Source organism: Labrus bergylta, chromosome 7, assembly GCF_963930695.1.
Source record: "Labrus bergylta chromosome 7, fLabBer1.1, whole genome shotgun sequence".
In the NCBI taxonomy this organism is placed as follows: domain Eukaryota; kingdom Metazoa; phylum Chordata; class Actinopteri; order Labriformes; family Labridae; genus Labrus; species Labrus bergylta.
In genome coordinates this window covers 24,476,657-24,499,325 of record NC_089201.1, presented here as the reverse complement: position 1 = coordinate 24,499,325, position 22,669 = coordinate 24,476,657, and the positions used below count along the sequence as shown (strand labels likewise).

General features: G+C 41.1%; 1 protein-coding gene across 1 annotated transcript; it reads left to right on the top strand.

Moving 5' to 3' along the window:
- Window positions 1–1,456: 1,456 nt before the first annotated feature.
- duox (dual oxidase) lies at window positions 1,457–13,988 on the top strand. Its single transcript, XM_065956672.1, has 29 exons — window positions 1,457–1,541; window positions 2,156–2,322; window positions 2,734–2,797; window positions 3,176–3,272; window positions 3,426–3,516; window positions 4,147–4,249; window positions 4,456–4,628; window positions 4,754–4,929; window positions 5,409–5,527; window positions 5,615–5,752; window positions 5,869–5,982; window positions 6,274–6,476; window positions 6,799–6,984; window positions 7,225–7,450; window positions 7,836–7,929; window positions 8,018–8,193; window positions 8,325–8,394; window positions 8,557–8,598; window positions 8,870–9,048; window positions 9,168–9,398; window positions 9,514–9,613; window positions 9,695–9,744; window positions 9,854–9,981; window positions 10,097–10,250; window positions 11,036–11,268; window positions 11,357–11,515; window positions 11,615–11,770; window positions 12,263–12,391; window positions 12,508–13,988. The coding sequence occupies exons 1-29, from the start codon at window positions 1,457–1,459 to the stop codon at window positions 12,628–12,630; spliced, it is 3,966 nt and encodes a 1,321-aa protein (XP_065812744.1). The 3' UTR covers window positions 12,631–13,988.
- Window positions 13,989–22,669: the final 8,681 nt, after the last annotated feature.

Genomic DNA, 22,669 nt, shown 5'->3' with positions numbered 1-22,669 from the left:
TGTGCACTCTACAAACACACTGGAAGAGCACCAAAGGTTTGTTAAAGTTTTTACTTTTCATTCAAAAGAGTAAAACAGGCAGAATTAGACTCCCGGGCTTTTCTTTTTAGTCACTCAAAACCAGCTCAGACGAAACGAAATGCAATAAATATACGTGTTACCTTCGCCTAGTCTCCTCAGGAGTCCTTCACTGCTCTTGGCTGCAGACTGAGCCGAGGAGCATCTCTCGCTTCAATGGATTCACGTAAACAGGTTTGGAGTATCTGTGCAGCTTTTGGCTTTCTGCTCTGTGTCAGTGAATGTAAGTAGCCCGAAGTTGTCCTTCATATTCCTCAATTTAAAAAAGTTCACAGGAAGAAACTGCTGTTTTACGCTCGACCTGTATTAAACAGATTCACGCGGTGAAATAAACTGGGAAGTTCCTCGCTTCGACGGCTGGTACAACAGTTTGGGGAATCCGAGACGCGGGGCAGTCGGTAAGCAGCCGAGCTATAAAAGTGTGATTTAGCGGCATGACCTGCCGACATACCTGATCACCTGTTTGTGCTCGCGCAGGTTCTAACCTAGTGCGCCTCGTGCCCGCGCATTACTGGGACGGGGTCTACCAACCTGTCCACGAGCCGCAGCTGCCAAACCCCCGCAGACTGAGCAGGGTGCTCACCGCTGGAGCTTCCGGTCTGCCGTCTACACGAAACCGGACCGTGCTGTCTCTGTTCTTTGGTAAAAGATTATGTTCATCTCAGGTGCTAAACTATAATAAAAACGAAAGTTACCAGTATGGTGCGTTGATACTTTCATCACCGATATGAAAACGACATCAAAGTGTGTCTGTCACAAGGGTTTTTCTTTTTTTTGAAACAATAATGTAATTATTGACCTTTAAAAGTTGAAGTAAGTGGTCAACCCCTTTGTAAAGATGATGTGCTACAAAATCCAAACAAATGTTATCTTCACTTGTCAAGATTTTTATCTCAACTTTCTTGTTTGATACAGGTAAATATTTGTGGGTCATTTCTCATTTCTACTGCTCAGGTTATCATGTTGCTTTTGAAGTATTTGATTCAAGAGCCCCTGGGTGTCCCCCTGAGTTCATGAACATCCCGGTCCCCAAAGGTGACCCCGTCTTTGACCCTTCTGCCAACGGAAAAGTCCTGCTGCCTTTCCAGAGAGCGCTCTGGGACAAAGAGTCCGGCCAGAGCCCTGGTAATCCTCGGACACAGGTGCCATTTGTTAACCATCATCACTATGAAAAACAAATTGTTTGATAATGTTTACAACGTTTAACTATGTTACCCTACATCTCCCTGTCCTAACGTGTGGTCTTTTCATACGCATGCAGGTTAACTTGGTTACAGCATGGATAGATGGCAGCTCCATCTATGGCCCCTCCACGTCCTGGTCTGACTCCCTGAGAAGTTTCTCTGGAGGGCTCTTGACTTCAGGCTCTGAGTCGAACATGCCAAAAGAGGGAACAGAGCGCAGTTCCATGTGGAGCGCTCCTGACCCATCAACAGGAGAAAATGAGCCGTATGGCCTTTATGGTGAGACTTCATACTTCAGGTCTGAGCTCAGAGCTAATTGGTGCAGTAAAGTTCCCTAGACTCAATTAAAATCCCTTAAACTCACAATGAAAATTGATTTCCTCTTCACCTGGAGTGCAGGGCCTGCCACCAGATAGTTATATGTCATTTAATTCAGAGTTATTGCAGACATGATTTTACCCATGTCAGAGTTGAGTCCACAGAGGGCCAGACTGATTTATGACTCATTCATTATTATCCCTACGGCTTGTCATGCTCACCGCTCTAAATCCCTCACTGTACAGAAAATAAGATGTTGTGCAGGTGTATTGAAACCAGTGTTTTGTTGCTTTTGTTATTAAGGGTGTGTAGTTTTTATCTGAGGTTAAGGCGGATGATCTTCTCCTGTTATCACATCCTTGTAAACAAATTACCAAATTATCATCCCATTAGTGGGCAGAAATCCTCATCCATTAATTTATTGAGTTGTTTGATTTTGGGGCATAACCTGTATAAGAACGTAACCTTAAAAAATACAACCTGCTCTCTATTTACTGTAGCCATAGTGATGATAGTTCATACTGTATGTTTGACAAGCAGAATTCTCTGTCATTTGTGCCATCTTATGTCTCCAGTGTTAGGAAACTCCTGGGCCAATGAGAACTTGTTCACGGCAGCAGAGGGGATTATCTGGTTTCGCTACCACAATTATGTTGCCACCACACTGCATGAGGAACACCCAGAGTGGTCAGACGAAAAGCTGTTCCAAAACGCCAGGAAGACCGTTGTGGCCACATTCCAGGTAGAAGGAAAAGTCTCTGCATAATCCTCCTACTGCACAGGTGCTGATTTAATTTCACTGTGGAAAGAAGGACTTACATGCACACAGATTATCATATTTTACGGATTTGAGTTTGCATCATCCTTCACTTGTTTCATTAGTTTAGTCTGTCTTCTACAAGACCTGTTCTGACTGCCAACACGTTAATTGCTGTTTTTACTTTTATTACAGAGATCATAAACGAACTACTCCTCACAAATTCCTAATTTTTGTCATATCAAATTTGAAATAGATGGAATCATATAATAGTTTTATGTACAAAGAAAAGACAAGAAATCTGCCTACAGCATAAATTAGCTTCAGATTTTCTTACAGTTGTGTGTAACTGTAGTGCGCATGCAATCAAGCTGCCATAACTTTTTGTCTTCTCAGAATATTGCTCTCTACGAATGGCTGCCTGGATATCTTGGTGACAAAAAGCTTCCTCCTTATCCAGGTAAGAATCACTCAGAGTGCGTGTGCGCACAACTCGAGGAGAACAGGTAATGCACTGGTGACCACAAGCCGTGGTGAGGTGAGCTATCGTTGTCAGCCTTCGACAAATGCGCTCCGTCAGCAAAGCATCAACTCTGAGTCTGTCTACTTTGCTGAATAATCAGCCACAGCTGTAGAAAGTTAAAAAACCTCTGAAACAGATGAGCAACATCACCTTCATCACTTTTCTTTCTCACTAAACAGATGCTTTTGTTAACTCAGTTTCACTGTTTGTGTGACGTTAAAGGTGTTTGAGGACAGATTTTAATTCCATGTCTCGTTGATTTTGTTCTCTGTCTTGATTGTTTTGAAAAAATATTTTTTATTTATCTGCATACAGGTTACCAGAAGTTTGTCGACCCAGGGATTTCTCCTGAGTTTGAGGCTGCTGCCATACGATTTGGCATCACTATGGCCCCACCTGGTGTTTACATGAGGTATTGTTGATATCTTCCCCATGGCATAGTAGTAGAATAAGAATCAAAGTTATGTTTAGAGGGACTTTAATTAAGTGTAATATAATCAAGTGTCTGTGTCAGAAATCTAAAACTAACGTTAAGGGAACACATGCTGATCTTTTCCCCCCACAGAAACAGAACCTGTCAGTTCAAGGAGATTGTCAATGCAGATGGCAGCCTCTCACCAGCTGTGCGTCTCTGTAACAGCTTTTGGAAACGTCAGGTATGCCATGATACTGACTGGTGAGATTCATTAATTGCTAGATGTTTCCATCACGTCTGACTTTTTCTCCATCCCTGATGCAGCTCAACTTCACTTTGATTTACTTTTTTTTTCATTACTGGTAAGGGCCCTATGTATTTTTTTAAAACAAGGGCAGGCGGTCAAGTCACATTTAGTTCTATTTTTTATTTATGGAGACAGAGGAAAAGAACAAGAGAACAGCAGATAAGCTCTGGCAAGGTCTTTGTGGCTTTAACAGCAGGTACTTAAACCCCTGTATGAGCACAAAAAAAGGACTGTTTGTAGAAATATTTAACCTTGGCTTTGTTTTACTTTCAAATAACTCAACCTGTGCTTCTGTAGAGAAAAGTGATGTTGTTGTGGGCCTGACACCTAACATGTTTTGTCATATACTGGCAAGTCAACAGATTCTTAGTTATGTTATAAATAAAATGCAACTATGTTTTCTTTTAAAGGGTCTAAAGCATACAGTGAGCTGTGATGAATGATGATGATTTTTCTGCAAATTCTCTCTCCAATGAATTTGTTGAGGTTATTGTAACAAAAAAGAGATCTAGTATGTATTATTCTGTCTATTTCACATGAATTCTTCTGCTATCTTAATTTCAGAGAGTAAATTTGAACACAGGCCGAGATGTAGACGACCTCCTCATGGGCATGGCCTCACAGATTGCAGAGAGAGAAGACAACGTTGTTGTGGAGGACCTGAGAGGTTTTTAATCCTTCTTATTCACTGAAATCGGAAAACAGGAAATCAGGAACAGGTTCATAATAGGCTTTATTTCTGAAGTAAGAGAAGAAACAAGTATCGCAAAGGTTGAGCAATCACACATTTTACAAAGCACACATCATACTCTCATTCATTTACACATAGTGAAAGTATAAACTTGAGTTCCTGATGTGATTTGCACCCTGCAGACTTCATGTACGGACTCCTAAGGTTCACTAGGACAGATCTGGTGGCTCTTACCGTCCAAAGGGGAAGAGACTTTGGTCTGCGTAGTTACACTGAGGTCAGAAAAGCTCTGGATCTGCCTCCTGTCAATACTTTTGGTGACATAAACCCTGATCTCAACCGCACCAACCCACAGGTAAACAGAGAGTCTCCAAAGCAAGAATGCCCTGAAGCTCAAGAACATATTAATATTAAAATGTGAACTGTGTAAATACATTTAGCTGTGGATTTAAAGTGTGTCTTGTGTTTTTTCCACTCTAGTTGCTCCTCGATATTGCAGAACTGTACGACAGAGACATCTCAAAACTGGAGCTCTTCCCTGGAGGACTGCTGGAGTCGCTCGGCGGCCCAGGTCCAGTTTTCTCAACCATCATCCTGGACCAGTTTGAACGCCTCAGAAACGGAGACCGCTTCTGGTTCGAGAATAAACACAACGGGTAAACTCTCAAAGACTTTCAATACAAACACAACTTTGATCGCGTCAATCGTTCAATTCTGTGTGATCGATCGGTGACACGCTACGAAGCTATCAGATGATAGGAAAAGGTTTACACTTCCTTTAAGTGAAGAACCACATTTAGCCATGCAAGTGTTCTGCTGAAACAAAAAGGTGTCAAACAAAGTCCTTTTTTTCTGATTTTTGTCTTCCTGAAAAATGCAATTTAATCTCCTGAATGTTAGAAGATGTATGTTGTGATGTTATGCTGTGCTTACAATCATTTCCGCCTTTTTAATGAGGACCTGATATTTGTCTTACGTAGGCACAGAGTAAAGGCAAAACCCACATGTCAAAGATGCAGCAATTAACTCTAAGCGGACCGTAACTCTTCTCTTGAACACTAACTGTGACAATAACAGCTGTCCATATGTGTCAGTCCTCTTTTCTAACAGTTGCGTGCCTTGGGGTGTTTTCCAGTTTGTTCACAGATGAAGAGATACAGAGAATCCGCCGTGTGACATTTAATGACGTCCTGATTGCAGTCACAAGTGCAGAAGCCACTGATATACAAAAGAATGTGTTCTTCTGGATGAACGGTACAAACATTTCCCTTTATATATTTGATTCATAATTGCATAATATTTGAAGAACAGATAAAAAAAAGAGTCCCTCTGTTGCCTCAGGTGACCCTTGTCCTCAGCCCACACAGCTGACTGCATCAATGCTCCATCCCTGCACTAATGCTACCAAACTTAATTACTTTGACGGGAGCCAGGCAGGCTATGGGATGTTCATCATTGTTCTGTTCCTTTTCCCTGTTGGTCAGTGGCAGCCCCATCAATTAATCTCTATATGCACTAGAACAATACATATATCACTCATCAGCAGTTTTTGTCTGTTAAGCTGCTAATAATGTTTGACAATTTGACTTTCACAGCGAGTTTTCTAGTGGCCTGCATAGTGGCATATCTCCGGAAGCACAGGTTCAGAAAATTCCAGAAAATAAAAAAACCTGGGGACAGAGCAGAGGAGCCAGCTCTGGGAATCCATGGTATGAAACCAATCTGTAAAATGCTTCATTTGTAACGTCCACAACATGTATTGTATGGGTCAGGTTTTACGATTTACTCACTGTATGAGTAACTACTGCAGTTACTACTGTGTCAGTTGTTTATAGAAATTGGCTGCAATCATTACATGTTTCACTTAAGTATTGAACCTAAATTGAATTGTTAAAACAGAACATAATAAGGAGTATCCTAATTTCAAAAAAACAAATGTGATAGCCAATAGAACTCATAATAAACACTATTCAATCCTTTTTTTTTTTTTTGCACGACAGCCTACGAGTGGCTCGGCCGTAAAAAACCTCTGCATCCTGTCAGCGTGGAGATCGATGAAAAGAGGAGGCTGCAGGTCTTTGACAGATCTGGGTCCTCTCACCGCAGCATTAATCTCAGTAACCAGGAATACCTTACTGTCCATTTGTCTAACAACCGTCAACAGACAGCTCTGCTGCTCAAAGTATCAAAAGAGTACGACCTGGTGAGTTTTGGGGAATTTGAGACACACTCGGCTCCCTGATCTGAAAAAGAAAGTGCAGTTCAATTAAGGTTGTGAGAAAGAATTTAAGTGGTGTTGCTCTTGCACTTTGCGTCAGCATTTAACAACCAAATTCTGTGTTCAAGTTTACGATTGTTTGCTGTTTCGGCACATGCAGCTTTTCCCTTTTTGCTTCTACTTTAGTGTTTCAACTCATCCAATTGTTGATGCAAGCATGATTCTGCAGAAGTACCTGCTCTACATCACTTTTATCTCCCTGTATCCCTGTTAATCTTCTCCTGGCCCTCCCTGTTTGCACATTCAGGTGCTGTTTTTTGATGACGAGAGCAAACGTGCCGCATTCGTCAAGCATCTGCACCCAGGGGTGACGGACATCAGGCAGGAGATTAGAGTGAAGGAGATGAAAGAGGAGGAACTGCTGAAGGAGGCTTTAACCAGAGAGCAGAGGGCTCAGATTGTGGAAACTTTCATTCGACATGCTTTCTCTCAGGTACAGTCAGCCTCTGGATGTTTACCTCATCCTTTGCTCTGTAACAGCGGCAGCAGCTTTACACTAACTACACCACAAAATATCGTCAGCGCTTGTTTGAGGTCAAATTTGCTCCCACCTCCAGCCAGAAGAGCTAATTGTTGGTCATGATGATGACCTCTTCAGTGATGGACATTCGCTAACCTCGGTTTACGTTGACATTACTAATGACACAATCATGACGCTCACTCTGGTACACAGGTTTTGGAAATAGAGAAGAGTGACGCCGGGGACATGAGTGGCGTTTCCCGCAAGAAAGCCAAAGAGTTCCTGGAGTGTGAGCTGGCAGCAGCGGAGTTTGCTGATGCTCTGGGCCTCAAATCGGACTCACTATTCGTGGACTCCATGTTCACACTGGCTGATAAGGATGGAAACGGTTACCTCTCCTTCCAAGAGTTTCTTGATGTGATGGTCATCTTTATGAAAGGTAAAATGCTGGAGTCCAAAAGGCTTTCAGAACTCACATATGAAACAAAAGTCATTCATGAAAGTCATTAATTAACTGCTTAAAGCTGAGCATTTTGGCATCAAATTTATTATTATTATTATTATTATTATTAATAATTCTCAGTTTGATGTTCCCATAACAATAAGGTAACAAAGTTTGTGCAGTTGGGATGCAAATAAAAATAAATTACGAATCCCATTAATTCAATTAAATAAACCATTAACCATTAACTAAAGTTAAGAAATTCCACTTCATTAAGCTTAATTAGCTGATTGTACTGAGATAGGTAGGAATGATGTCATATTCAGAAATGGTCAGTAAAAAAACCCACATTATATCATTAAGGAGATGTGTGTTCCTGCAGGGTCTCCTGAGGAAAAATCCAAACTCATGTTCTCCATGCACGACACTGCTGGAACTGGTTTCTTATCAAAAGAAGAATTTGCCAGGATGCTAAGGTCGACTCATTTTTCTTCTTTACTCGCGACTGCACCGAGTATTTTTTCTGTCTGTTGGTTCATCTCGACTCTCTTCCATGAACTGCAGGTCTTTCATTGAAATCTCAAACTGCCCTCTGTCAAAGAGCCAGGCAGAGGACGGCATCAAGGCCATGATGCAGGCGGCAGGCTTTAATAAAAAGGAGAGAATAACGTGGGAGGACTTCCATTTCCTCCTGAGAGACCACGAGAAGGAGCTGCAGTTTGCACAACTCAATGTCAAAGGTTGTCGAAAGTTTTGTTTAAGATGATCTATTTAAGTCACCGACCTTGTCTGATAAATTATGGTTTTCTGTTTGTGTGTGTGTGCGTCCCTACGTGTGTGTGGGTGGGTGCGTGCATGTGTATGTGTGCAGGCATGGAGAAGCAGGTGAGGAAGCGGCTGAGTCGAGACATGAGAGTATCCTTCATCTGTCCAGCTAGCATGTAAGAGAACATGGCACTGAGGCTGTAATCACTCGACCAGATCGCAGACTTTTCTGCTGATGCTTGTCACTCTAGAAAAGAAGATGTACTGTTTAGCTTTTTTTCACATTTTCTTCTCATTTATATACTCCCAGTGTTCATTGTCTCATGTTTTGTTCACAGGAGCACCAAGACAGAAGGACTGGAGTTAAGACGACGGAAAAAGTTTGTTCTTACTTCTTTTTTTCTGCTCATGTAAATTAGTTTCTGAATTTTGCCTAATCCTCAAGTTCCTTATATGCATGAATGCTTGTGGCTTACCAAAAGATCTGGAATTTAGGAAGTGACTCATTGGATGATACTTACCACATTTCCTTACATTACATACATTAAACTACAGAATCACAATTTACTCCACAGCACCTTCAGTCAGCTAAATGACTAACGGAACAATAAAGTATTCACTGATGTAAATCTGATTATTTGAATATTTCAGGGCAGGTGTTCACACTCCGGATGTCTATGTGAAACCCAAGCGGGAGCAGTACATACGGAACCCAGTTCAGCAGGCGATCCAGCAGTTCAACCGTTTCATTGAGAATTATCGTCGTCACATCGTCTGCTTCATCTTCGTCTACGGCATCACAGCAGGCGTAGCGCTGGAAAGATGTTACTGTGAGTGGAAATCACTCTGCTCCTTGATCAGCTTCCTCATTAAGACTCATTATACATTCTACATACATAATATTGAACGTATGCAAGTCCTTGTTAATCTCTAGACTCAAACTTTTCAGACTACGCTTTGCAGTCAGAGTCTACAGGCATGCCTGAGACTTCAGTGGTGGGCATTGTTGTCGCACGTGGCACTGCGGCTGCCATCTCTTTTCTGTTTCCCTACATGTTGCTCACTGTGTGTCGCAACCTCATAACTCTGGGCCGAGAGACCTTCCTCAACAGATACATCCCCTTTGATGCCGCCATCGATTTTCATCGCTTCATGGCCATGACTGCCGTCATCCTCTCAGGTCAGCGGACTTAAAGAGATAAAGAAAAGCAGCGTTACAATGATTCAAGTTTTGATGCCTTAAACTGTTGACACTTCATTTTTTGAGCTCACTCCTATTTCCTTTGTGACTGAAGTTGTTCATAGTTTGGGACATGTGGTCAACATCTATATGTTCTCCATCTGTGACCTCAGCATCCTGTCCTGTCTGTTCCCAAAAGTCTTCTCCAACAACGGGTAATGCTTAAGATATCTGCTCTGATACTTATTAGAGTTCTCAGAGTTATGAATGCTGATTTACACTGCTTCCATTTTTAGGTCTGAACTTCCAATGAAGTGGTCTTGGTGGTTTTTCCAAACAGTTCCAGGTATCATAAGAAGCAGGTTTTTGTTTTTATTAGCTCCATTGGTGTATGAAGTTCTTGTATTTTATTACACTAACTGTTTTCTCTCTGACCTGATTTGCCCTTTTTCTAGGAGTGACTGGTGTCTTGCTTCTTTTCACTTTTGCATTTATGTATGTTTTTGCCTCACGCTATTTCCGTCGCATCAGTTTTCGAGGATTTTGGATCACACATTACCTCTACATTGTTGTGTACATTCTAGTAAGTCATTTTTCTAGCTTCAAAGTTTCCCGAGTACCCTCTGCAGCCACATGGCTTTCATAAGTAGAGACAGCTTTACAAATACAGGGATGCTTACTTTGTTATTGTTCAACAGACGGTTATTCATGGCAGTTATGCTCTCATCCAAGAGCCTCGATTCTACATTTACTTAATTCCCCCTGCGCTGCTCTTCCTGCTGGACAAACTGATCAGCTTGAGCAGAAAGAAGTCAGAGATCCCGGTGCTCCGAGCTGAACTGCTGCCTTCAGGTGACACTTCTCCCTACAAGAAACTTTAAGAGTCTTTAAGATCTCACTTTTCGCTCACATCAAGTCAAACTTGATTTTTTTTATAGCACATCTCAAACACAAGGCAACACAATGTGCTTCATATTCAAAAACATAAACAAAACAATCACAGCACTATTACAAAGTGCAAATAGATTAAAAAAAAAAAAAACATCAGAAATTTAGTGCTCATACCTACAGGTGCATACATAAAGACATAAAAACATACATTACATTCACACGTCTCACATGCAGATACACATGTATCAATCGTCAAGATAAGCACAACATGCACACTACATATGTGCGCGCACACATTGACAGCTTAAACATTAACTGATGAAAAAGGAACGGTTTTCAATCTGCTTTTAAAAGTGTTCTGTGTTGGGGCCCCTCTCAGGTCTTCAGGCAGGGCGTTCCATCTACTTGGGATGGTCAAAAGACCTCTGCTGGTCTGTAACTGATTATTATTGAGCCAATGAAAAGATCAAAGAACATGTGTGATGTGTTCACACTTTTTTTTTGTCCTGGTTGGAATCCATGCTGCTGCATTTTGACTTGAGTTGTAGTAAGTGGTCATGATGACTTTTGAAAGCTAGTGAGCAGTAGTCTACTTGAAATAAAAGCATGTATTTCTCTCTCCTTGATTTTAGTCTGGACTAAATAAAAAAACATGTTTCCCTCCTCTTCACTGAAATCACGTAAAGTCACATCATTTGCACAGTGTGCATTTGAGTTCACACTTCCCTTGGCTTATCTACCTGTAGGTGTGACACATCTGGAGTTCAAGCGACCTCAGGGCTTTGTGTATCGTTCTGGCCAGTGGGTTCGTATTGCATGCCTGATGTTAGGCACAGATGAGTACCATCCGTTCACACTGACATCAGCCCCTCATGAAGAGACCCTGAGCCTGCACATTCGAGCTGTGGGTCCTTGGACGAGCAAGCTCAGAGAGCTCTACACTGAAGAAAATGTGCTTGAGCTTGGTGCTTATCCAAAGGTATGTCGCCATTTTTAAAAAAAAATTTTTTGCGGCTTATACATTCGGTCTTTAATAATGTTTATATTTCTCTTTGGTTTTCCCTTAGTTGTACTTGGATGGCCCATTTGGTGAAGGCCATCAGGAGTGGGTTGACTTTGAGGTGTCTGTTCTAGTTGGAGGAGGAATAGGAGTGACCCCATTCGCCTCCATCCTTAAAGACCTTGTGTTCAAGTCCTCCATCAAGTCCAAGTTTCAGTGTAAAAAGGTGAAAACAACCTTGAGAACATTTCTGTCTTGAATGCCTTTTTTTTTTTAATATGAAAGCAGCTCAAATGATAAACGTTTGCTTTCATTTACTGATAAGGTGTACTTCATCTGGGTGACACGCACACAGCGTCAGTTTGAGTGGGTGTCAGACATCATCAGGGAGGTGGAGGAGATGGACACTCAGGAGCTGGTCTCTGTCCACACTTACATCACTCAGGTGGCCGAAAAGTTTGACCTCCGGACCACCATGCTGGTGAGATTTAGTCAATTTTTCAAGGTGTAAAAAAAAAAGCGTCAACAGAATGCTGCCTTTCATTTGAAAAAACATTAGTTTCTATATTGAATCGTGGATATTTTCCCATGTAAATACAGAATTTGTTTGAATTTGAGTCAGTAGTGAACATACCACACTCATCTCTGTGGGGGAAGTTTTTTTAAGTTAGAATTTACAGCCATTAGCACATTAATTCATATAGGTGTGTACACTAGCAAAGGGGAAATAAGTGACCTAGCTTTTTTTCTAATTTGAGTGTCATGTCTTGTTTCTTTAGCCCTGAAACCATTCAACCTCACTGTGGATGTTCAAAGACATTACTGCACTAGGCCAACACAACTTCTTGCTTTAGACTTCATGTGTAGCATCGTGATTTGAGAGCGTGGGAATCAAATTTACTCAAACTGTCACTTTTATTTTAGACAACACTGAAAACATTCCCTTACCGTTGTCTTTGTTTGGAATGCACAGTATGTGTGTGAGCGCCACTTTCAGAAGGTTTGGAACCGCAGTCTCTTCACTGGCCTTCGCTCTGTCACTCACTTCGGCCGTCCGCCCTTGGTGTCCTTTTTCAGCTCACTGCAGGAAGTCCACCCTGAGGTCAGTCCTTCATTCATCTTCATCTGCTTTTGTTCATCTCTGACTTAATCAATGACACCAGCCTGAAGAACATAAATGATACTTTTCACTTTCTAAACGTGTGTTATTCCCCATAGGTGGGTAAGATTGGTGTATTCAGCTGTGGACCACCTGGACTGACCAAGAATGTCGAGAAAGCTTGCCAGCAGATGAACAAGAGGGATCAGGCCCATTTTATACACCACTATGAGAACTTTTAACTTACCTTCTATATCAGAGTACAAGTGAAAGTAAAGGCTATAAGTGAGCGGATGAATCAAATTTCTTTACCAGTTGTTTAATACTTTTTAAGATAGTCACAGAGCTGATGTAGTCCTGGAGAGTCCTGTTAAAACATGTTCTTCTCTCTGATGAAATGTTGTCTTCTGTAAGTTGTTTTCTTGTGTTTAATTGATTATTTTTACGTTTATTTCTTTCATTCTCAGAATGAGAATTGTTACTTCATGCAGGGTTTGAATCCAAATTCATGTCAATTCATGTTTGTTTCTAATTTGACAGACAAATGTAACTTGAGATTGCTGTTCTCCCGATTTAAGATTTTTAAAGTTAGTTTTTAAAAGTATGCTGTTGGCTTCTTCTGGTGTGCTTAGCTTTTGGACTAAAACTTCTCTTGAAGCCTTGACCATTTAAACTTGATTTGTTGGTTGAGCAATAAACCACACGGCTCCTCACCCCAAAAGAAGAACAACTGGTAGCTGGTACTTTTTTTTTCCAGATCAATTAGCTGAACACACTTATTTGCTAATCAGATATGTTGAAAATATGTTTTGTAGGGTTTTAACAAATATTTTATGAACTGAGTAAATATGGCAAACATGTGAAACTTCCAGAACAGGATAACCAGCTGGCAATGTAGGTCAGTCTTACGTCAATAACACAATGTGTTTTGATTGGATATGAAAAAGGGCATTGTCATGACTTTAACTTCAAACATTGGACAGGTGTGTTGTTGTGTTTTGTCTTAAATTAAAACAGGTTAATGACATAACCCAATGTTGACTCATCAATAACCTCCATTGTTGGAAAAATGTTGAATATTGTTGGAAGAAAATCAGGTCCGAGCCCAACGCTAGATGTACATCAACCGTAAGAATTTTGGTTGGTTATTTAATTCAAATCAGGTTGATGTAAAAGCCCAGCTGCTTTGACATCTACATCCAGTGTTTTGTAGGTTTTTTTTTAATTATTATTTTGGCTGGAAAAGAAATTGTATTTGCCCACAAAACCCAACATTATCATCAAACTCCAACCTTGGACAGATAATGAATTTGGTTGGATATGAAGATCAGGTTGACTTCAAACCCCAATTACGGCCTACACTAACCTCAACATTGGAAATATGTTGTAATCAAAGGGATGGTATTTCAAAAACAAAAAAAAAGACAATTCAGGCCTTTTATGTACACACTACATTATTATTGTTACTTAACCTTTGCACTATAGCGAAAAGTTACAGAAAGAGACATAAGCATCTTTAAACTGTCAAATAAAGTTACATAAATCATCAATAGTTCACAGAGCTAATGTAGTTTTCACTTTATGTAATGTCTCTCATTAAAATGTTCTTTTACCATCTAATGAAATGTGTTGTGTTCTGTTCATCTTTGTCTAGTGAACATAAATATTATTTAGGCAATCCTCTACAACAAAATGCATATGTTTACTCTTTTGTCTGATACAGTAAGTTCAGCCAAAACAAATAATAAGCTACTGCACAGTCCCAGTCAATGGGCACGTTTATTTGCTCGTCAAATATGTAGGTGATATTTTGGTGATCAATGGAGTGTGCAAGTAAGTAAATATCATGGCAGCCATAACTGTAACTGTAAGACATTTGACTCCAGCATGGGACAGTTACCGATTTTCAGTTGGGTTTTAAACTCAGGTTGACTTCAAAACCTAAAAGTCAATTGAAAATAGAAATCCAAATTTCAAGCAATTCCTTTAAAATAAAAAAATATGAATATGAGGGTTGACATCAAGACCCTATGAGGGAAAGTGATTGCATTTTGGTTGGTTATAAAAACTGGGTTCACATCAAAACCCAACAATAAGTCAACATTAATTGACGGATGTTGAATGAAAATGAAAATTGGGTGATTTCAAAACCCGAAGTTGGTTTGAACCAACATTACACAGATGTTGAATTCTGATTGAATATGATAACGTTAACATCAAAATCCAGGACTGAGTTGTCATCAATGTGAAACATGAGACAGACGTTGCATTTTAGTTGGTTATGAATGGCAGCTTAACCAAACCTTGACGAGACAATAATATCCAACATTGGACACACCTGGAAGTTTGAGTGGATATGGGAACGTGGTTGTTGTCCATAACCCATATATCGATTGGGTTAGGTCGCACTATATCACATTTGTTTGACATAAAATATTGAATGATCAAAAAATACTGCACTTTTGTTTGATATGATAACATGTTTGATATGATAACATGTTAATAGCGTGTTGAATATGCGCTTCTGAATGCCCCCTAAATCCACCAGGTGTTGGCATTGGTGACTATACCAAGTGGGACATGCGAGGGGAGACGACGCAATATATATTTTTATCCTGTTTGAAACTAGTCGTACTAAGATTAACTCTAAATTGATGAATTTTCTGCAAAATTGTTTCATATTTCAATGACTCGTTCCAAAATGTAAGTGTAAAATATTGTTTGTTTCCCTTTTTTTTAATCAGTTAATCTTCACCCTGGCTAGTACCAATGCTATTTAACGTGGAAGTAGGCCTTAAGCTAATGTTTGATCAAACAGCCATTTTGTGTCAGCTCTACATGAGATTACTTTTCTAAAGTTTTCTATATGCTCACCAACAGACAGGCAGCTCAACTACATAGGCTGGCTGTCATGTTTTTCTGTTACAGGTCCGTGGGCTAATTTGTTAATACCAGTTCTGATATGACATTTAAAGCCACTGAAACTGTTGTAAGATGCATTAATTATTCTGCAGGTCCATGTTGAAGTTGTCCCTTTATAAAGTGATAAGTGTAACAGATTCACAATTGTTTTGAGGAGAAAAATCCATTAAAACACAACATTTCTTTTACTCCTTCTAAAGCAGTTGAAATACTCTTTGATACGGTTCGGTTGACATGCACAGTGTCACTGTAGAATGAATGATGTGTTGGGACACAATGAAAGACTAAACATTCACGTAGATTACTCAGCCTTAATTATTTTGGTTTGTCACACTGCTGTCCATCATTTCAGATGTCTTTGTTTCATTGTGTGGAACAGAATCAACATTGACATTTTATTTATTAATCCAATTTGTACATACACTGTCAGTTATGAATTAAAATCTGTGTCAGAGTTCATTTCCCTTAGCCTGTTGTTTCAGATTAGCCCCAATATACGTAGACTATAAATTATATATTTCATGCAGTAGTTTCCAGCACTACACCACTGATACTCTCTCTGGACTTAGATACTATTTAGAGCTTTGTTTAAACTTCTGTCTCTGCTGTTAAGCAAATAAAACTCATCTGAGTCAAAAAAAATCTTCCATATTCGCTCATTCTCTGAGTTCATAAGATTTTACATTCATTAATATTTAGTTCAAGATTTTCAGCCAGTTGTATTCCTCTGTTGTGGGATTATTAGCAGCTCATTCTGTTGTGAGATTTATTTTCTTCCTTCCATTGTTCAGTATTCTACTTTTTAATAAACCCAGCTCTGTCACTCTGACTGAGGCTGACGGGTTTTAGAGGTCCGTTAATACATTTCTATAAACCCCACATGATTTACAGTACCTAATGATCAAATGGCACCCTCTTCTGGTAAAGAATAATCCATCATTGTCCTCTCTTCCACACAGCAGCTGGATGAACGGTTATTCAAGGTCACAACTGGAATGTGCTGCATTACTGTTTTTTTAATAGATTTTCAGTAAAGTGCATCAAGCTCCCCTTTAAACGCCCTTGTTCCATTCTATTATATGTTAATGCTTCTCATCAATGCCAGCCTGACATCTCAATGTAAAGGGTCAATGCCTATGACAAAATGTTTTAATCTGGCTTTAATCAGATGTCACATTCACAGCAATAATGGGCAAGGTGAGCTGTTGAGAAGAAGACCGGTAGGGCTGCTGAGTTTCTCCAGATGAAGGTGAGCGGCCTTAAAAGTGTGTTACATTTTCCAAGGTTGTTTGACTTAAGAAGATTTCTTCTGTAACTCCTAGTTTTGTTTTGTTTTGAGCCCAGTTAGCTTTACCTGAAAACTGGAGTCTGACATGACAAAATAAAGCAGAAAACTCAAACTAGCCCCCCATATTTTTAATCAGAAGAGACATATGGCGATTAAATGACAAGTTAAGATGCTCACATTTTTTGTCTTCTCATCAGAGGTAAAATAATGTAAATGTGTTGAAGCTGTCTGCACAGTGGTGAGCAGTTTGCATTGGTGTACTTAAGAGTCTTCTAATCTTCTTAGTGTCGGTAAGTACCTAGCTAGAAATCAGCTACTGGCCAGATTGTCTCTTCCTGCCCCGGATAAACGACTCAGACAACAACAAAGTGAGGGCCAGAGGAAGTATGTGGCATGGTCGCTTCCCTTGCATGAAATATGCACCTCACCTCCTTCGGGACTTGCGTTGACAAGGCCGTGGAAGAGCTTTTGGTGGGTCTCTTTGATGTGAGGATGTTTGGCAGCGGCACCAAGAAGTGGTTTGTGAAGAAACACAAAAGGCAGCATCGGCAGAGGCCTTGCAGCAGGAGGCCGTGCACCAGGAAGAAGAAGAGATGGGCGGCAAGGATCCTCAGACAGCACCGGCAAAAGATCCTGAGTGAACTGGATGTCAACACTGTGCTGCCCTACCTGGTGTACGATAAGGTTTTCTCTCTGGGGGAGTACAAGGAGATACTAGGACATGAGTCCAGGAAGAAACGGACAGAGATATTCTTGGACCATCTGTCCACAAAGGGGCCTTCTGCGTTCTGCTCGTTCTGCTCTGTTTTGGAGGAAGTTTGTCCCCACCTGCTCACGTGTTTCCTGCTTGATGGAGGTAAAGCCATTTGTTAACAACAACTTACATGAAAATCTACCAAAATCAAAGATCTTACAGGGCTGTTTTTCCACCTAGGCTAGCGGTCTCTGTAGATGAAATTTAAGTAAGCTGTCTTTAAGAAAAGGACAGCTCAGCCATTTTTTGCTGAATTCTAGGTATTGTCCTCGATTGAACCTGTATTGCATTTATTCATCTGTTCAGAAAAGTGTGAAAAAGAAACAATATTAAGGAAAGAAAAGTGCTTTGCAATAAGCCAGCACCACAGACTAAGCTAGCAAAAATAGCTTCTTAAATCTGGTTGGCTGAGGGGATTACTGGGCCGCCAGCGTTCCTGACTAGCCTCTGACAACATATGGCCTCAACGCGGCTGCAGACTGCAGGGCCCTGTCTGCGCTGCACTGCTCCAAATCAATAGGCTTTACTTACTTTTCCATAAAACTGAGTACTCTCGAGAAAATTACCCTCACTTACAGCTCACTGAGGCTAATATCCCACAATTAAGAACTTGTGGGTCCTGCTGCTTCCTCACACTGACAGATACCCACTGAAGTGTGAATTAAAACCCATAAAAAGAGGCCAATGTATCTGAATCTATTCCTACAGATGGCGCCCTGCGACACGGCCGCAAAGGGGGGCCCCCTGTGCCTCCAAACCGTCCAAGAGAGCAGCCTCTCTGCCCCCCTCCCAAGTACACCGACCCTGTTTTCGACACCAGGTGAGAGCTCCTTCACGTATCAAGAATGTTATGTAACATCCAGGGTGCTTTCATTTCTGCTGGATTACTTACCGTTCTATTAAGTTGTTTCCAAAACACATTAGACAAACTAAATCTCTGTGATGGGGTTAAGTCTGAGCCTGCTTGGCGTTGAAAAAGAAGAGACACTGGAGAGCTGCAATATGCCAGCTGCATAAATGTACTTTAATTGACTTTTCTTAACGCCTCACAAGTGCTGGTGAAGACTCTGTACACACGTTTTTTGATGCTTATGATCACGTCTACGGGGGCCAACGGAAATAGCAAATTCACACTTAAGGAACATTGCCACAGCACGTTTCTTTTCCTGTAAAAGCAGCTACTATGCATCTTTACCTGTCTTTGCTGTAGATGTTTTGATTACTTCATCTACACATAAAGCTAAATAAAAGTGAGAGAAAGAAATGCAGATGATTCCATGCATGGTACTAGAGATCTTGAATATTTTTTTATTTCATTATAAAAAGGATTTGAATCGTCAGAACTGAAGTACTTTTTAACTTGATGTTATGGTTGCTTGGTCGGTATAGCTGTGTTGTGTTCTGCATGTCCTGAATGGTGGAGGCTGTGAATTTGCTGCTCTTTATGTCTATGCACGATTTCCTTGCAAGCTTGTGTGTGCTGAGTGTGTTGCTGTTGTTTTCATACTGGCTTCTCGTTTCTTCTCGTCTCAAGTCTGCATTTGTAAGCTGTCGCTGCATTCGTTTGAGCACATTCTGCAAAAGGACAGCAGTTGAAACTCTATGAGTATGTGTTGTCAATTAAATACACAAAAGGCCTTTTTCATTCCACCACAGTGCTGTAGCAAAGCTCCGCAGGAACACACAACAGCTTATTATTGGTCTCCGGTGTGTGATTGTACGCAGCCAAAGAGAAAAGAGGTGTGATGTTAAAACAAGCAGACGGAGCGTCACAAACAAACACATTGTCCTTTTATATTCCACCATGATTCCATCTACATAACTTTCTCACAGATACCGCAAAACTGGAGTAACTAAGCTCAGCCCTCATGACTTCTTTGTACATTTACATTGATTCTTAGTTGGTGTGTTATTCATGTCCCAGTCTGTGAATTCACATTGGGTTTCGGTGTTGTGAAAGCACGGCACATGCGGCAGCTCCACATACACACACAGTCAGACATAAAGAAAAAGATCAACTTTATTGATCCCCCATTGGGGGAAATTTCTTTGTTACAACAGCTCAAAAATAGGAGAATAATTAGTAAAAAAAAAAAGCAACAATTTTAAAAAACTAACATATTTACATTAATCAAATAAAGCAAGAAATGACAATAGAGATAAAATAATACAAGGCATTTACTATAAACACTTTCACTAGTGGAAAGACAGAGGACACTGAAATGATTGAACATGCACAAACACACAATGTTGCGCTCCCCCGCTGCCTCAGCTGATCCCATCTCGCCCTTGTACTACCTCTGTTACTACCTCTGAAGGCAGTGCAGGGATGGGGGGGAGGTGGGGGGTCGCTTTGTTCCACCATTACGCCTCCACGACATTCAGGCAAAGGTCACAGGGACGTACAGTCTCGATAGGACATGTGTAAAAGGGGCCATCGGTATGAAGACATGAAATCTGTTTAAAAGACCTCCTAACAGAGATTAAACATTTTTTATTATTATTATTATATTATTATTAATAGAAAAATGCTGCTAGGAGGCTTAGAGGGATCTTAACTCCGACGCATGAAAATACCCTGTTCATTGAATTAAAGACAGAAACATAACATCAAGTTAAATAAGAATAAGGTGATTGTCAATGGAAAAAAAATGGAGCCCTGCTACTGTACGCCTCTTTGTCCAAATCTTGCCTTACTAGTTGAAGAATCATTGCAAAAAAAAAAGCAGTTCTCTCAAACCCTCAAACATCTGTTCTACGACTACTTTGGCAGACACTGTCCACGATTGAAGGTCCATTCCAGCCCTGTAATGTAGCACCATACCAAAAGTTACACATAACTACATAGATAAATGACAGGACTTAAACAGAGGAGTATAAAATGACATCTGCTGAGTTATTATTTTTTTTTTTTTAAGAGAGCGACCGGAGCACAGCGGAGCGAGGAAGCTTTTGTCACCATGTGTCAGGCCTGTGAATGCATCACGACTGACTGACAGTGACTTTCTTGACATGTGTGCGGACGCCTCGGAGAGTTCCTTTGGCCTAGCTAACACAGTAGTAGGAGAGTGTGTGTGTGTGTGTGTGTGTGTGTGTGTGTGTGTGTGTATGTATGTGTGTGTATATGTGTGTGTTTACATGCGTGTGTGTGGGGTGTGGGTTTGCTTGAAGTGACGAGACAGACGAGCTGATATGTTCCCCAGACCGTTAAGAAGACCTCTTTAATGTATGACAGCCAAGTCAGCATGGAGGCAGCTATCCCAGTGGTCTGGCTCTAGGCACTGGCACACACATAAACGCAGACACACACACACACACACACACACACACACACACACACAAAAAGGCCTGACTGAAACAGATCAACACACACAACACATCATTGCATCACGTACAGGCAGCATGGACACAGAGCTTCTACAGGAGATGCTGCCCGATAACGAAGGGATGTAAGTCCTCTTGAAATCTAACAACAGAGTGTTTATTATGCCAAGACTGCTGTTTGTCTCATACATTTTTAAAGACAGGCAAAAGTAGGGAGGATGTTGTGTTGCTCTTGTTGTATTTGCATTTGCCTGTTTGCTCAAATTCCTGCTTGTTTGTACCTTTTAATTTCAGTAAAAGTGAACAAGAGTCTAGCAAAGTTCACCGGATGTATGTCTAGATAAAAAAAAATGGCATTATCTTTTGTTGTTCACTCTCAGGAGAAGTAGGACAGAAACCGCCCTAAGTCATAGATGCTTGGCTTCAGAATCTGTGTGCCAGCATGTGTCCCCGTGTGACAGAGTGAAGCACGTCTGCTTGTTAAAAAAAAAAAAACGCGGAAACAACCTGGGAACATCTTTCTCGCGGTGAACTGTGACTCTCAGCGCATAATCGTGTGTCTGTATTGTGTGTTGTTAGTGTGTGTGTGTGTTTCTTTTTTTGTAGTTTGAACCCTTCTGGTGTGCACACTTTCCTTGATCCACAGCAGAGGTGCAGATTGATTGTCAGCCGTGCGGGTTTGAAGAGACACTGTGTTTATTAGTTTGGCTTTTTCGTGTCCGCCTCTGGTCGGTGTCCTGCTGACTGTGAGTGAACATGCAGCGTTTAATCACATCCCAGGGCTTCTGCCATAAAGGGCACAAAGGACCCCATGCATCACAGCAGCACGGAAAACTGACGTGAAGCTGAATCCAGTGTAAGGGCAGGCAGCCCTTACAATCTGAATCCTTACATTAAAAGCGATGTTTTATGGGCATTAAGCACATCTTTATGCTGAAATATTGATTGGGTATCTGGCTTTTTTTTTTTTTTTTTTTTTTTTAAACTGCAGGATATTTTCCCTTTTCCCAAAGAGGATGTGTGTGTGAGGATGCCATGTGTTAGAATCGGTGGCCTTGTATGCATGCGTGCGGCTGCAGCGATGATGTAAGTCATAGTGCCTTCATCCATAAGTGGAGAAAATGAGATGCTGGCAGGTTGAGGAGGAGTTGTAGGAGGAGGAGGAGGAGTAGGAGAGGAGAGATTAGCTGGAGCTGCGAGGTTATGCTTCTCAGTGCTGATGACTCACCTCGCAGCACATAGAGAGAAAGCACTGCGACAGCGCTGAGGTGTGACTGTGTGTGTGTGTGTGTGTGTGTGTGTGTGTGTGTGTGTGTGTGTGTGTGTGTGTGTGTGAGTGTGCGTGTGTGTTTCATTACTCTTGTTCTTCTTGGTGCAGTGCATTCATGTGAAGAGGACTTTCTCTGTGAACTTCTCCTCCTCGTTTGGTGCAAAAGTAATAAATCACAGTGTTACAGCGGTAGTGGTTCTGAGGGCTTTCGTCCAGGTTTGTCTCCTCTGGGAGCAGCCTCCAAGTCCTACAAACCAGCTTTGATTTTTTTTTTTCCTTTTCTATACAGAATAAAGTGGACAAGAGAGTGTGAGGACACGAGAAAGAAGGGCAGCCCCGTCTGTCCTATTTACTCGCTGGGTTAAAAAAAAAAAAAGGTACTCTAGTGTGTTATTATTACCACACACACAAGTGCCTGTGAGTCTTGTGTGTGTGAATGTGCAGCGTGCAATAGAAGATGTCAGCAGTGGGTTCTCATGTGAGAAGGGTAATGATGGGGCAGGCTGCTCAGGAGATGCAGAGTGGGGGATGCCAACATGAAATCAAAGTGCTGCAGTGGAGTGTGCATGGGTTTGCAGTGGGCTTCAGACTGCAGCACAACCACTGACCCACTGCTGTCTTCAATGCTTCCCCACTGACACACTGCTACTTGTTCTCATACACACTCCCCTGTCATCTGTGTGTGTAGGGACTAGTATGCATGTGTGTGTAGGTGTGCCTGTG

Excerpts from the sequence above, each read along its gene's own strand:
- duox (XM_065956672.1), top strand. The coding sequence starts at position 1,457 with ATGCCAAAAGAGGGAACAGAGCGCAGTTCCATGTGGAGCGCTCCTGAC. Across the intron at positions 5,983-6,273 it reads GCCAGCTCTGGGAATCCATG|CCTACGAGTGGCTCGGCCGT; the intron begins GTATGAAACCAA and ends TTTGCACGACAG. Across the intron at positions 10,251-11,035 it reads AGCTGAACTGCTGCCTTCAG|GTGTGACACATCTGGAGTTC; the intron begins GTGACACTTCTC and ends ATCTACCTGTAG.